The 16,467-nt window shown below is 35.5% G+C and overlaps 1 protein-coding gene across 3 annotated transcripts in view; it reads right to left on the reverse strand.

Annotated features, from left to right (window-relative positions):
• The window catches only part of LOC123527701 (phospholipid scramblase 2-like), a 31,090-nt gene that overhangs the window by 12,278 nt on the left and 2,345 nt on the right, over window positions 1-16,467 (reverse strand). For 2 of the 3 annotated variants that reach the window (XM_053523889.1, XM_053523890.1), the window contains exons 2-6: window positions 10,890-10,945; window positions 4,517-4,657; window positions 2,949-3,086; window positions 2,108-2,185; window positions 299-375 (exon numbers count right to left, since the gene is read on the reverse strand). In XM_053523889.1, coding sequence (XP_053379864.1) covers window positions 299-375; window positions 2,108-2,185; window positions 2,949-3,086; window positions 4,517-4,657; window positions 10,890-10,914 — 459 coding nt within the window. In that variant the 5' untranslated portion in view covers window positions 10,915-10,945. Of the gene's footprint in view, window positions 1-298; window positions 376-2,107; window positions 2,186-2,948; window positions 3,087-4,516; window positions 4,658-5,183; window positions 5,323-10,889; window positions 10,946-16,467 lie in introns of those variants that run through there. The other variant, XM_053523891.1, reaches the window with a different exon arrangement.

Consider the following 16,467-nt stretch of genomic DNA (forward strand, 5'->3'; position numbering starts at 1 on the left):
GACTTGACTAATTCTACCACTCTCCCTCCAACAACATAAACAACATACCTGACTTGACTAATTCTACCACTCTCCCTCCAACAACATAAACAACATACCTGACTTGACTATTTCTACCACTCTCCCTCCAATAACATAAACAACTTACCTGACTTGACTACTTCTACCACTCTCCCTCCAATAACATAAACAACATACCTGACTTGACTAATTCTACCACTCTCCCTCCAACAACATAAACAACATACCTGACTTGACTAATTCTAGCATTCTCCCTCCAACAAGATAAACAACATACCTGACCAGCATTATCTGTGATGTGGATAGTGAAACCTCTCTGCGGACCACAACATTGTCTCATACACATATCAGATTCTGTAATGTTATAAAATATAGCTGGCTAAATACAAAACATTCTGGAACAGAACAAATATACTGTCTTTTCTCTTGCTTGAACAACATACAGTCAAACATCATTCGCTCGATCTCGGATAATTCGTACACCACCCTTCGCTCGAATTCACTGTCAAGTCTCGTTGATGGCTCAAACTACCAATAACTTGCACAAATTTTGCTAGTCCCGTCAAGTTAGAACGTATGAAGTTCAGCTGTTTGTGGTAGTAGTAATGTATCACTTACTCAATACATTCTCATTTATCTCATGTATACAATTTGAAATCCTAGCATTTATTTCCCAACAAACTAACAAAACTAAAAAAATTAATATGCTCATAAAATGATGTCACATTATTAATTCTGTATTTTAACTACATAATATAAGTTCTTTGACTGATACCTGTATTTCTAATTAATATCAGTTCTCATTTCAATGTTACAAAATTATGCCTAAAGGTATCAACTATAGTGTTATTAACAGAATAAATTATTAATGTAAGAGGCAAATCTGATTAAGGACTGGTGAAGAATGAATGTGCTTAAAGTGTTATCATAGTATTTCAAAGGCCAATTACACTGCCAAAAATTGTTCAACCAAAAACCTATGAAACCTATGTTACTAGGCTTGGTACAGATCAATCCTATGATGTTTTAACAGCAGTATTGGAGTAGTTCAGACAAACTTTAAACAAAATCATGAGATTGTTTTTCATGAAAAAACTTGTCTCCCACCACTTGCCATGCTGTAAAATGCCACAAATTAAGGGTCATAACTCCAGGGAAAATCACTTAACCATAACATTCATACGATATACATAACTAAGCTTAGCCTGTGAACTTTGGTGGAATTCCAACCAGCGGTAATTAGGAGAAGTAGGACAGACACTGAAGACAACTACACTTCATGCTAATCACTTGTGAGGTTTCTTGAAATTCAGTCCAATGTCATGCATTAAGTAGTGTAAATACCATAAAATATAACAAATCAAGGGCCATAACTCTGCTGAAAATCAATTAACAGGAACATGTAAATGATGTGCATATTAACATATATATACTTGGCAATGACAACTCCTTTAAAGTTTTGTGGAAATGTGCACAATGGAAGAGAAGTTGTCAAATATCATAAAATCTTACAGATAAAGGACCATAAGGCCCCTTAAAATCACAGAACAAGAACATGTAGACAATATGCATAATAAGACTTGGCATTGATCACTTCTGTAAGGTCTGGTGAAACTCTGTCCTAATCTTTAAGAGAAGTGGCCAAAACATCATAAAATTTGATGAATCAAGGGCCATAACTCTACAGAAAATCAACGATCAGGAAAATGCTGACGACATGCACAACAGTAAACAAGGCTTAGCAATGATCACTCTTGGAAAGATTGGTGTAAATCCACACAGTAAAGTTGAAGGAGTTGCATGGACAAACTTAGACATACAGAGAGACTGACAGGTGAAAAGTACTAAATCAAGTTGCTACCTCTACTATATGTGGAAGACATAATTACCTGGAAGGGGCCATAACTCTTCCAAATTTTTAGATGAAATGCAAAACTTGCCTTAATTCTGAATCTTCATATCAAGTTTGGTTGAAATCCAACCCATTGTTTCCGATGAATGGTCCAGGCAAACTTGACAGACAGACAGACAGACAGCACAAAGTCAATAAATCTGCATCGGAGGAGACAGAGTTATATAAACTTACCTTCAGCTGCAAAGTAAACCTGCTGACCCATACTGTTCTGTACTTTATACTTGTTCGATGTCTCAAAACCAGTAAAAGCTAGAAAAAAGTAATAAACCAATTTATTTATACCAAAATGATTTGTATATCTACATGTACATTTGTGTAAGTCTAGGAAGAAAAATGACAAATAACATTTGGAATAGTTTAGTGATTTCAGCCATCTCCAATTTGGGAGTTTCGTCCTTTAAAAGAGTCAATATTTAAAGTTTAGGTTTAGCAACTTTTCCATAATCAACATTATTAACTGGGCTATCAGTCATCCTTTGTATAATATATTCTGCAAATTGTGAAAAAAGGATCAGATTCTGTTTTCATGTATATCCTAAACTAAAATACAGTCTGCACTTCTTACAATAGTTTTCAAATGAGTAAATGAAAATGTACAAACAGTTTTTTCAGAGTGATCAAAATTCAGTCCCTTCAATAAAACTGAAATATTTTTCAGGCCTTGGTATGACTCAGTCATGGACTGAACCCATGACCTCCAGCACTAAAAGCAGGCACTCTACCACTACGCTACTGAGGCGGTGAACAACAAAGTCATGAATCGGGATATACCATTATGATTCTAAAATAACATCCATTGATACACTTGGCTGTTTTGTCATACTCCTTCCTTAACTGAGGGTAATGACTAAGGGTCAATTCATGGATGAGCCAATTTAATATGATGATAAAAACAAATATAAACTGAGTCATGTTAGAACCATACATAAACAAGTAAAATATCTTTGCAGGAATTGTCAACTTCTGTAAAACATGTTTCAAAGATACTGTACTGTATAAGACCTATACCCACCTTCGAGCAATTCCATTTGTTGTTTTACAAGAAGTTGATCAATCTGGCAGAGGTATTCGAGACCAGGAGGACAGCCAGGGATTCCCTGAGGTCTAGCCATCCACTGAGCAGCCACCGGTTGACCTTGCATCGGCATTCCTGTAGTAATTTAGTATTTGTCACTGATTATTTGTTGGGCAATAATTTTCATGTATTTTGACACTTTTAGATATGTGATACAAACTTTTATACCACTAATGCATATTTTGACTAAGACAAGGGCCCAACTCTTCAAATTAAATCCAAAAGAAAACTCAGGTGCACAAAGTCACATAAAGAAATAATACACTTACATGGTTTGATAAATCTAGGACAAATTTGTAAGATGTGCGTTCATGCTAAAAAACTACATAGTTACAAAGTTTGGTGAAATTCTGGCCAGTTATTTCAGAGGTAAATGTTAAACTGTATGATGCAAAATAATGGACACCAGACCTTCTATCTCGTGAACATACAGCATGTACATGTCAACTGGATGGAAACTTTAGATGGAGCTGAGTACACAATGTAGCCGTCAGTGTTTTAATAAATGGTAAAGCCTAAAAAGCATAACTCAAAAATTAATTATCTGACATCAAGCCGCCAGAAAATATGCAAATGTCCACTTGATTTTGATGACATACCGTATATAAATTTCCATTAAAATGGATAGAAACTATAGGAAAGAGTTGATTTTACAAGGATGGACGAAATGAAGGATGGACAGTTTAAACAATAAACATTTGTGTGTCTCCTGTATGTTCAACATCAAAGCCATAAAAAGAGGGTCACTGACTGTAAAACACTCACCTGTGTAAAAGGCTTCAAGTGTGTTTGTATAACACAATGGTACAGGTACAGAGTATGATTATATATATACCAAGGCTCCAGCTAATATGGATTCAGAAAAGAAGATAATCAAAGTTTCCTTTATATTAGCCTATATGATAATTATATAATACATGTAACACACACGGGCCATTTTTAACCTAGGGCAATAATTTGAACAATTACAGAAGACAGTCAATTCTTGATATCATAAGAAATTTTTGCGAAAAACTGTTTAAAGATAGGGCTGATAACTCCTTAATATGAATCAATGTAGTTGAATAAATGGCTGCAGACATGCTGTCTCTTGCAAAACTGCCTTGGACATTTCGCTTTGCCAGGATCAGCAGTCACTGGTTCATTTTAGCAAGACACCCGGTTTAACAAGACTGTGTGACAGTGTTTGTACATAAACGGTGTCTGTACATAAACAGGCAAAACAAGACTCTGTGACAGTGTCTGTACATAAACAGGCCAAACAGGACTGTGTGACAGTGTCTGTACATGAACAGGCCAAACAGGACTGTGTGACAGTGTCTGTTCATGAACAGGCCAAACAGGACTGTGTGACAGTGTCTGTACATGAACAGGCCAAACAGGACTGTGTGACAGTGTCTGTACATGAACAGGCCAAACAGGACTGTGTGACAGTGTCTGTACATAAACAGTGAGATTTTATAAACCGCATGAAAAAATTGATACAATAGCATTGCCAGACATACCTGGTGGAGCTCCATATGGTGCTTGTCCTAGAGGGGCTCCATAAGGTGCCTGGCCTGGAGGGGCTCCATAACCTGGTTGTGGCTGACCGTAGGTTGGTTGTCCATAGGCTGGCTGTCCGTAGGCTGGTTGCTGCGGAGCTCCTGTAATATAAATACAATAATAATACATATGTACTTCGAAAACAATTCATTTTGTAGAAATGAAAATTTGCTGTTTTGGCCAAAACGAAAATTTTGTGAGGCTATAAATGAATTTGTGGATATCATCTTTTGAAGATTATAATTCTGTCTGATCACTGTAGTTTCAATCAATCGTGTCCAGCATGATAAGGGTTAATATTATTTGGGGACTTATTTTCAATGATGTCATGGATGAATAAATTCACAAACTTAAATTTCAACAAAAAAGTAAAATTTCTGTTCATTTTATGTTCAAAGCTCAAAATCCACAATGTCCACATTCCCTTGAAACAGCTGTATTGTCCAGCAACAAAATTTTACACTCATGAAATTACGTGATTTCACAGTACTGTGTTATTATCACACGCTATAAAATATTTCATACTGGATTATATATAACATCCACTGACTTCTACAATTCTACAATGCTAAATTACTAAAGGCAATTTAATACCTAATTAAAAAAAAGAAAAACTTTTATAAAAACCTGAATCCATATTTAAGACAAAACAATATAACAATAACAATAAATGATGCACAGTCTAGTACTATTATGAACTTCCTGGACGGTCTTTATAATATAAAATACTATTTCAAAATCCCAATGACTCAGTCAGTTCACATGACCAAATCAATACATTGTTATCTATTACCAAGAGAGCTTTTCAATATTTTCAAACAGGGATCAGTATGATAAGATAACAGTTTAAAAGAAAATTTCAAATAAATTATGTCATTTATGTAATTCAAAACCTTTAACTGGAAGACTTGAAAATAATTCTTGAAACACTGCCAGTTAAAAGTATGTTAGACCAAACTTTCTGAAAACACGAACACTAACTACATAATTGTAGTTTATGTAAATTTATATAAAATGAACAAAAAAAGGCTATGCATTAGGTTTTAAACAGTAAACACTGTATACAAGTATAGCTAATTAAACATTGAATAAATGTGTACAGCCACTTAACACCGGAAGTTTTTTTTTAACAATCAACTGCTCAATCAACAATTAAATATGAAAGTAGCTCTACTCACACTATTAATTTACATTTTTAGTATGATAAATATACACTTGATGGTGATTTTTACATTTGAAGATACAATATTTTGTTGGATGATTGACACTGGATATCTCTAACTAAATCCGGTTCAGTACAAACATGTCCATGTTAGGTTTCTTGTAGACTTGCATCAGCCCTTATATCCTTTAAAAATAAACCTCCATTCCATAAATCCTCTCTAAGAACATTTTCTGAAAAATCTGTACAACATACCCTATGGCCATTCCATACTGATTACTAGTTCAATGGAAAATTTTCAAAATATTATGGAGCGAACATGCACAGTTATCATTTTTAATTTTTTTCATAATTTTGACTTTTTGAGGTGTGTACATTTTTAATGGAGCAAGTGGGATATTTCTTTAAAAAAAGATATTGTTATTTCAACTTTTCAAAATACCACTGTACATGACAAAGATAATACTTAACCACTTATTGTAGAGTAGCTTAGCCTTTAGCCTGCAGGCAGCATGAGATTTTGCCTTTGCAAACAGTGCAGACCAAGAACAGCCTATCCATGCAGTCTGATCATGGTCTGCACTGTTCGCTATACAGTATCAAATCTGCTGGTGCACAACTGCAATCATGTAATTTAAACTACAACATGGGTTGTGTAGTAAGCAAGTCTACAAGATAGATTAAGCTCCGCCTATGATATCATATTCCATTATTGTTTCTGTATGTAAGATATATACATATTTCTATAGAGAGAGTGTGAGTTTATACTTTGGATGCAACACACATATTAAATATATAAACCATCCTTCGGGTCTTGTTCTGTTTGTGTGTCAATAAGCCATCTCAATAAATTAATACATATATATTACAATGACGATATATATTACAATGGCGACGAGGATCGGATTATTTTAAAACTGAGGATTAAGTGATTTTGTGACAATGGAAAATTTACCTGCGTTTCCCAAATTTGATGTTTACGCTGACGAAAATTCCCTAGGTGTTCGGTGGGACAAATATGTAGATAAACTGGAGAATTTATTTGTTGGGCTAGGTATAAATACAAGGAAAAGGAAAAAGGCACTGTTACTGCACTATGCTGGAGATGATGTATATGACATTTATGATACGTTAAATCTACATGGAGAGAGTGAAAATTATGATGAAACAAAAGCTGGACTTACAAACTACTTCAAACCTAGAAAAAACACTCAGTTTGAAATTTTCGAATTCAGGAATATTAAACAGTTGCACGGTGAAACGATTGACCAATATGTGACTAGATTACGACAAAAAGCTAAAAACTGTGAATTTTCGGACACTGAGTCAGAAATTAAAAGCCAAATCATACAGGGTGTTTTTTTATTTCGCAAAAAATGAGAATGCGATGTTTGCAAGATTCAGAAAAATCACTTAATGACTTACTTACAATGATGAGAACAATGGAAATTTCGAAGACTCAAGCAACAAGTATGTCAAAGGACACTAGTAGTCAGCAGGTATTGCGTGTAAAAAGCAATCCATATTTTAGTCATATCAAAGGGATTCGTACCACAACGTTCGCAACAACGTTCTAGTTCATACCAAGGTTTACCCCAAGCAGGCTTGTCGTCGGGAAGGCGAATCAGTCCTCAACAAACTAGCAAGAAATGTCGTAACTGTGGAGGAAAATACCCACATATATCACGTTGCCCCGCGCTTGGAGCAGAATGTAATTATTGCCACAAGAAGAACCACTATATATCTGTTTGTAGAAAACGTAAGAAGCAGGTGACATTGATCGAGGATGAACAGCCGGATTTAGAAATTTTAACAGATGAATACGAGACGGATTGCAATTCGGATGAATGTGATGTGCTATTTGGATTCATATTAGATAGAAAGAAGGTGCAAAAGAAAAGAATAAAATTAAATGGTGTAGATGTGAATGTTTTGGTTGATAGCGGGTCATCGATCAATATTGTCAGTGAAATTGTCCTTAAGAAAATGAAAAAATCACCGGAAATCAAGAAAGCGACCACGAAAGCGTTCGCATTTGGACAGAAGTCTCCACTGCCATTCCAAGATAAATGTTCTTTGCTTGTTGAGTCAGACTCAAAATTCGTGACCAGAGATTTCCATATCGTTACGGGTAATAAAGAATCATTGATTAGTTATGAGCTGTCAGTAGAGCTTGGGATTTTACCGCAGATACAATCTGTTCAAACCAAAGACGAGTATGAAGGACTTATTGAGGAATACTCGCAAGTTTTCACTGGGTTAGGATGTCTGAAAAACAGAAAAGTTAAGTTTCACATTGATGAAAGTGTTGTGCCAGTAGCTCAGCCTCCTAGGAGAGTGCCATTTCATGTGCGTGAGCAAGTTGAGCAGGAACTTAAAAGTTTGGAGGATATGGATGTTATTGAAAAAGTGGAAGGTGTACCAACACCATGGGTATCGAACCTGGTAGCTGCTCCAAAACCAAATTCACCAAGAGAAGTAAGAGTGTGCATAGATATGAGGAAAGCCAACACCGCAATTAAAACAGAGAAAAATGTTAGTCCGACGGTGGATGATATAATCTTAACGTTGAACGGCGCAAAAGTGTTTTCACGTCTCGATCTGTACAAAGCATTCCATCAAATTGAACTGGATGAGTCATCACGTGCAATGACAACGTTTCAGACACATGTTGGACTTTTTCGATATAAACCATCCTTCGGGTCTTGTTCTGTTTGTGTGTCAATAAGCCATCTCAATAAATTAATACATATATATTACAATGACGATATATATTACAGGTTGTAAATGCGCAATCCAATTCCCACTGGGAATACGCTTAAAATGGGTTGCGCGACGTCCGGTGCTGGTGTTGTGCATCAATACATGTATATACAAAATTGAGGTAGGTGGTTTGGGTTTTTGTATGACACATTTACGAGTCTTTTCAAAAAAAAAGCAAAATGCTATACGACACAAAAATGAATAAAGATCATATGTGTGAAATACCAACTTATTAATTTAAGAATCAGCCCTGTTGTCACGAAAACACCACTAATCTAGCTCGAACTGTCAAAAAAGTATGGAATCATGAATAATGCGAATTTTCTAACTCTTGTGCCTTCTTTCTGGGAATGTGACGCTTCTAATGATCAAACACGTGCAAAACAGTCATGAATATTACATACTCTTTAATGAAATGTTGCTTTTGGGGGAAAGATTGGCAAAAAATAATCGGGAATGGGGTTGCGCGTATACATTATATACATTTGATGTACACGAGCAACTCCATTCCCGGTGCGCAACCCCATTCCCGATGACTTTTGTCAATTATGTCCACGTAAGCAGGATTTGAAGCAAGTAACTTTGATATTCGTTACTTTATAACAGTTGAGTTATCATAAAAAGCACCCGATGTCCTCAGATTAGGCATAAGAGGTCAAAAACTGCCATTTTGTTGATATCATACTTTCTTCACGTTTCATGTCGCCTTAGTTTTTGTGATAATACAGCCCAATCAAAAATTACAAACCAGATATTTTACATATAATTATGATGTATTATCATATTTGTGTCGAATAGCATTTTGCTTTTTTTTGAGGAAAATTATTCTTGTCTCATACTAAGCAAAATCATAACCTCACATACCGGGGTACCTCAATTTCGTCTTTTTTTTACGTGCAACACCAGCACCGGACGTCATGCATCCCATTTTAAGCATGTTCCCAGCGGGAATTGGATTGCGCGTTTACGATCCGTGTACAATAAAACTTCATCATGTTTGTTCGAATGTATCAGTATATTTTTTATTGGATGTAACAATTAAATTACAACAATTTCAACAAAGCCCTCACCTGTAACTTTGCTCTTAACTATTACCCTGCTAAATTTCTATGATGAACTTGTCCATCTTTCAACTTGGACAGTACCATTAACTGCAAAAAGGGTGCTGATAAAAAGGTACAGACTGAATGGCGAACAGTGCAGATCATGATCAGACTGCATGGATATGCAGGCTGATCATGATCTACCATGGCCACAAAGGCAGTGTCCAGCATTATAAGGGTTAAGATGTAATCTTAGGCTAAATATTTAGGTGCACTTATTCTTTCCTAACAAATATTTTCATTAAGTTCTGTTGTTACTTTTTGGATATACATTTGTGTTTTTCTAGAAATGTCTAAACAGAGTTGCAGTTACGTCAGCAGACATAAAACCTGTAAGCCTGTATGTGAATGGGAGAGCTAGTCAAAGTCAATTGCTTTAATCACCTGTTTGGCCATACAAAGTTTTGACATTATCCAGTGTAGTCTGATTGTAATTTGTATGCATTCGCCCTTTTTTCAAGTAACAAGTTTATCAATAAGGCCTAAAAAAAAAATTCTTTGTTTCCGGTAACATGCTAAAAAAATTAGGGTAGGTAGGTCAGAAAAATGTTTTTTTTTTATTAAGGGAGACTTTTCGAAAATTATTTTTGTGTAAAAAAATGAATACAAATAAGGGGGTTATGCCTTTAGAGCATCAGTTAGTTTATTTCTAACATCACTGACCATGTTTAAAGCATAAAAAGTGCAGTTTTATAACTTTTTGTCAAAAAGTTGAAAAAATTATCCTCCAAGGCCATAAAAACATTTAGGGTCGGGCCAAAAATTTAGGGTAGGTCGGGATACCGGAAACAAACAATTTTTTTTTAAGCCTAAACTTCAATTCTGTAAAATTATGATATCAAATGGGTACTAGTTTGCGCATAACATACCGTCTCATTATGGTAATATTTATGCCAAGTTATTTAAAAATCCCTTCATGGATGGCAGAGTTATGGACAGAACCCAAAACAGACCCTGTCAACGTATGACCTTGACCTTGGTGCTAGGGGTCTGGGTTATGCGCTTGACACGTCATCTCTTATGGTGAACATTTATCATGATTTATGCCAGTTTTTTTCAAAATTCCTTTATGGATGGCAAAGTTACAGCCCAGACAAGAATTTACATGGACACACGGATGGACAGTGCTATTTTAATATGCCCACCTTAGGGACCATAAAAAATAATATAACTCAAGGCTCTGTCATATTCAGTAAGTTTAATGTGGAAAGACTCAAAATCAGTATGAAAAATTTCAATCCAGATCAAAAATTCATAGCAATATAGGAAATATTGAAATTTTAAAGTTCTAGGATAAAACCTTACCATAAGCTGGTGGTTGTTGAGACATTTTTATCTTCTTTTACACACAATCTACGTATCTGAAAATACAGATGCTTCCAATTAAAACAAAGATATGAAAGAAACAGTTTTGGAAGTTTGCAGCATGCTGTAAATTTAGATTTTGATATTAATTATAAATGAACCCATTGATCCTGGCTTCTGTTAAAAACACGTACATATATCACCCGGGATCTGTAACCAGAGGCCAACAGCCAGTAATCTGTAATTTAAGTCATATAGGCTAAAATCTGTAAATGGAGGCATATTTCTAGATATCTCAATAAAAATTTGGAATGCTGCAAGATAAATCTATGCTGCATACGTCTGTGTTTTTTCTGTCAAATTCACTAACTATTGCCATACATAGATCAACAACACCTATTAACAGTGACATTCATTTTATTTCATTTTTTTTTTGGCCGAATGGACAAATGGATTGGACGCAATCATTAACAAGAGGCTGAGCTGTCACTAATGGTGACAAATGCCCCGCAGCGCCTTGACCTGGTGATCTTGACCTTTGACCTGGTGACCACAAAGTCAGTAGGGGTCGTGTACTCAATAAGTACTATCAGCATGTGAAGTTTGAAGGTCCTGGGTGCAGTGGTTTGCGAGTAAAGTGCCTTCATGTAAAAAGTTAACGTTGTGACGAACAAACGAACGAACTAACGAATGGATGGACAGTTGAAAACTAACATGCCTCCCTTCGGGGGCTTAAAAACCCTACAGGTGAAACTTTGATACAAGAAAAGTAAAATGTAGTGATTTTGATCGTTGAATGTAACCACAGACAGTGAGCTGAAATGTAAGGGGAGCAGTGTTCTATTGGTTAACCGTTAAGGTATCGCCCGCTCAACCCGGAGGTCAATAATGGATTCAAGCCCCACTGGGGTTACGACCATGCCTTTTCATATGACACTTAAGTACTGGTTTTTCCAAGAAGTGAACACAAGAGTGGTTCAAATAAGCTTGAATCTTTCATCATAATCGATCTAAAATAAATTAGTATAAACTAAACTAAAAGGAAGGCTAGGAGTCCAGTCAATAACGGCTAGATGCTTCCTTGAAGCTCAGGAGATCTTGGACTGTAGCTGGGTTGGTGGAAAGTAGTAGTTCTTGAGCACTGGTCACGTGTTCAGGTTGTGTAGAATCTGACAGGTTGTAGAGGAAATCAATTTTGACAGTCATGTTATTGTCTCTATCCCTGTCCACGACTGTCCTTTGCCCTCTGTCAAGGGCCCATGAAGAAACATCTTGAAACTTGTTGTTTTAACAATTTTTACCATAATTATGATGTTGTTAATTACAAGCATTGCAAGTGTCAAAGGCCAAGTGCATAGGTAGATTTTACCTGTAATTTCTCACATTTATTCACAGAGTATTGTTTTGCTAAGAGGTTAAAGTAAATAATAACTATTCTGTTCATGTGCCCTGTAAATATCTTTTCACTTCAGCTCACACTGAATAACAGTGAAACACTGTTTTTCACTTCAAACATAGTCTAATGTTCAAAATTTTACAAGACAAGCCCGATGGGCCTGCCTTAACAAATATACCTTCTGTTCTCTCTACATCTATGTTAATAAAAATCAATTTCAAATCCAAATTGAAATTTTCCTTCATCTTTAAATTGCCTTTTCAACCTAATACCAATAACTTTTCATCTTGTAGACTTGTGACACTTATCTACCAAATTCAAAAAGTGGCATCAAAAATGTATGAGCATCCTTATATAAACAACTCTAGCCAATAATATTTTTTTCATCAAACAACTAATCAGCGGTCGGGGTTCAAGAAGTTCGCTAAAAAACTTAATGACTGAAAGAAGAGTTGAGACTCGAGTCATACTTTCTGGTTCAGTTAATACCGGGGGTGGAATTTACCACTCAACCTTGCATGTAGCAGAAAAACACCCATGAAAATTGGCAGTGGCTAGGGATCCGGTGACCAGACCTCTAGACAATGCGTGAGGTCCGGTAATCAATATGAATACAGAGAATGGTATTTACAAAGAGAAGACATATTTTATCTTTAAAAACAGGAGATGATTTCTTAAGTTTGCTTTCGTATCCTCGTCGTTTACATTATAAGTGACAGGAAACATAAGTATTTTTAACTCTTTAGCTTCAAGGAAAATACGATCGCAAATTCGATCAATAATAAATAGCAATTTGTAATTAAAATAATAAACTTCATGTTTTCTTTAGTATGTGCTCGTGAATTGTTGAAATTGTTTTACTGCTTGATCGAGTAAATAAGTAACGGTGACTACCAGAAATCGCTGTTAAAATTTCACATTCTAATATATGCCTCGAACCAGAGTGAGAGCTAATTATAATATTTATAAAATATTTACAAAGAACGTGAGAACAGCTACTTTATGACAACTAATCATAATTTTTACCAGGAATTACTTTATAAACTTGCAATACAGTCTATAATACGTACACGTATATTAATTACTGGAAATAAATAATAAGACTCTGGGTCTAGGGGCGGCAAATTCAATTGTCGATATTGCCCAGGTTCTCCCAAAGCATGTACGGACAGGTGAAATTTGACCAGAATTTACTATATAACTATCATACAGACAAGTAAAAAATAGCAAATGACAAAAACAGACAAGCACACGTCTAAATCAGATTTCGCTGCCCCTGGTCTAGAGGTCCGGTTACCAGACCCCTAGCTACTTTCATGAAAATGTATCAGTAGATCCTAGTATGTTCAAAAAGTTAAAAACACAATTGCTTTGTCATTCATACATATAATCATCAGACTATTTCACGGTGTAGTGCGTAACATATGTCTGAAGGGAATGTCGAAGCTGAGGACGTGTCATATTTTTAAAAAAATGTCGGAACACTTCGCTCTTCACCGATTTACAGTCACCTTCCCTCGATGTCAAGAATGTCTACATATTGGATGTTGTCGAGTATCCCTATTGAAGTTGAAGATAATCAAGTCCAAAAGCATGATTTTCATCATATAATCAAAACTAAAAAAGTGGTGTCAGTTGCCAGCTGCAGGTTGGAAGCTAAAATTATAGGAAGTGGCTAGGGGTCCGGTAATCAAAATATATATACTGTTATATACTGTATTCCTTGTGTATAAGGTAATTGCTGGTAAAAGTTATGATTAGATATCATAAAGCTGCCATTATTACTTTTTTTTGTTTTTGCTTTTTTGTGTAAATATTTTATTTATAATTAATCTCAATTGGGTTCGAGGCTATTGAGATGGAATTCTAAAACAGCGATTTCAGGTAATCACCGTTATTTATTTACTCAAAACAATAAAACGAACTCATGAGCAAAATCCATGTCTTAAAAAAAAGAAGAAAACATTACTGTATAAGTTTATTATTTCATTTATCAGTCCCGAGAAAAACAATGAAAGCTTAATTAATTCCTACCACGGCGTACAAACTGCCATTGATTATTTTGCCAATTAGCGATCTTATTTTCTCGGAATTAAAGGATTATAAATACTTCTGTTTCCCGTGATTTACCATATTTAAAACAACAGGAAATATTATATGAGAACAAACCTTTGAAATCATCTCCCGTTTTTAAAATATAGTCTGCTGTTTGTAAATACAATTCTCGGTATTCATATTGATTACCGGAACTCTAGCCTGCCTCCGTGTCTAGAGGTCCGGTTACCGGACCCCTAGCCACTGCCAAAATTATACCAGGGTCCTGGGCGTAGCGCTGCAGTGACTAAGTGAGCACCCTGTTGAATTGCTTGAAATATAAGTTAGGCTTATACATTATTTATTTAATGGGATCATTCTATACCTTCCGTTTCGGTCTACTACCCTTCTGCTCAATAACCTAAATTACTGTAATAATATCCATTATCCCAACCGGCCTGCTTTCTAAAATAAATCTGACAATTTTAAGGCTTAAAATAAAATTAAGTTTGTTTGACCTTTACCTACCGACCCGATAAAATTGCCCCGACTCAAATAATTTTATTGCATTCCAGAGAAAAAAATTATTTTTATTTTCTTATCAGAGGGAAAACTGATTTTGGTGCTTGAAACAGGCGATTATTTTATTTAACAAATGCATAAATATTTATGGCAAGTGAGAAAGTAACCCGTGGTCAGCTAGTAGAAAACAGATAAAGCGGACTGTTTATTATCTCGTGTATTCCGAAAACGTGTCAACTTTGCCGATAACGTTGCCTAAGGCCATAGGATGCAGACGACAATCAAACCGCTTATAACCGGAAGGCAATCTGACAAAAGGACACAATTTTACAAATCTAGTATCTAATTTACCCACGAAACGTAAAGTATACCAAAACGTCATGCCGGTAATTTTCCATTCCACGAGCACGTGCGACCTATCGTAATATCTAATTTCCATAGCTCGACGTTACTTTTGTTTACACATACACAAAAAACGCGCGTAGTGCATTCATTTTTTAGCTCGACTATTCATAGAATAGTAGAGCTATTGGACTCGCCCATGCGTCGGCGTCCGCGTCCCGATTTGGTTAAGTTTTTGTATGTAAGCTGGTATCTCAGCAACCACTTGTGGGAATGGATTGAAACTTCACACACTTATTCACTGTGATAAACTAACTTACATTGCACAGGTTCAATAACTCTGTTTTGCTCTTTTACAAAATTATGCCCCTTTTTTGACTTAGAAATTTTTGGTTAAGGTTTTGTATGTAAGCTGGTAGCTCAGTAACCACTTGTGGGAATGTATTTAAACTTCACACACTTATTTACTGTGATAAACTGACTTACATTGCACAGGTTCCATAACTCTATTTTGCTTTTTTACAAAATTATGCCCCTTTTTCGACTTAGAATTTTTTGGTTAAGGTTTTGTATGTAAGCTGGTATCTCAGTACTCACTAATGGGAATGGATTGAAACTTCACACACTTGTTCACTGTCATGATCTGACATGCACAAAGCAGGTCCCATAACTTTATTTTGCTTTTTTACAAAATTATGCCCCTTTTTCAACATAGAAATTTTTGGTTAAGTTTTTGTATGTAAGCTGGTATCTCAGTATCCACTAATGGGAAAGGATTGAAACTTCACACACTAGTTCACTGTCATGATATGACATGCAGTGCAAAGGATCAATAACTCAACTTTGCATTTTACAAAATTATGCCCCTTTTTCAACTTAGGAGTTTTTGGGTTAAATTCTTATATGTAAGCTGGTATCTCAGTACCCACTAATGGGAATGGATTGAAACTTCATACACTTGTCCACTGTCATGAGCTGATAAGCACTTTGCAGGTTCCATAACCCTATTTTACTTTTTTACTAAATTATGCCCCTTTTTCGACTTTCTTATTCATTCAAGCGACAAGGCTGTTAAATAGTCGAGCGTTGCTGTCCTCCGACAGCTCTTGTTGTTATTATCGCATCAATATTTTCAGCACCGTTTAAGAAGTAATATAGTTTGAATTCTATAACGATTTTAATAAGATATCGACAGGAATGTAGGCAAAATTCTACAAAAACGGTCAAATTTAAATTTAGTTCTTTGTAAAATTTCAAACAGTGCGATCTTAATTATTTATTTCT

The sequence above is a fragment of the Mercenaria mercenaria genome, chromosome 14, assembly GCF_021730395.1.
Source record: "Mercenaria mercenaria strain notata chromosome 14, MADL_Memer_1, whole genome shotgun sequence".
Taxonomy (NCBI): domain Eukaryota; kingdom Metazoa; phylum Mollusca; class Bivalvia; order Venerida; family Veneridae; genus Mercenaria; species Mercenaria mercenaria.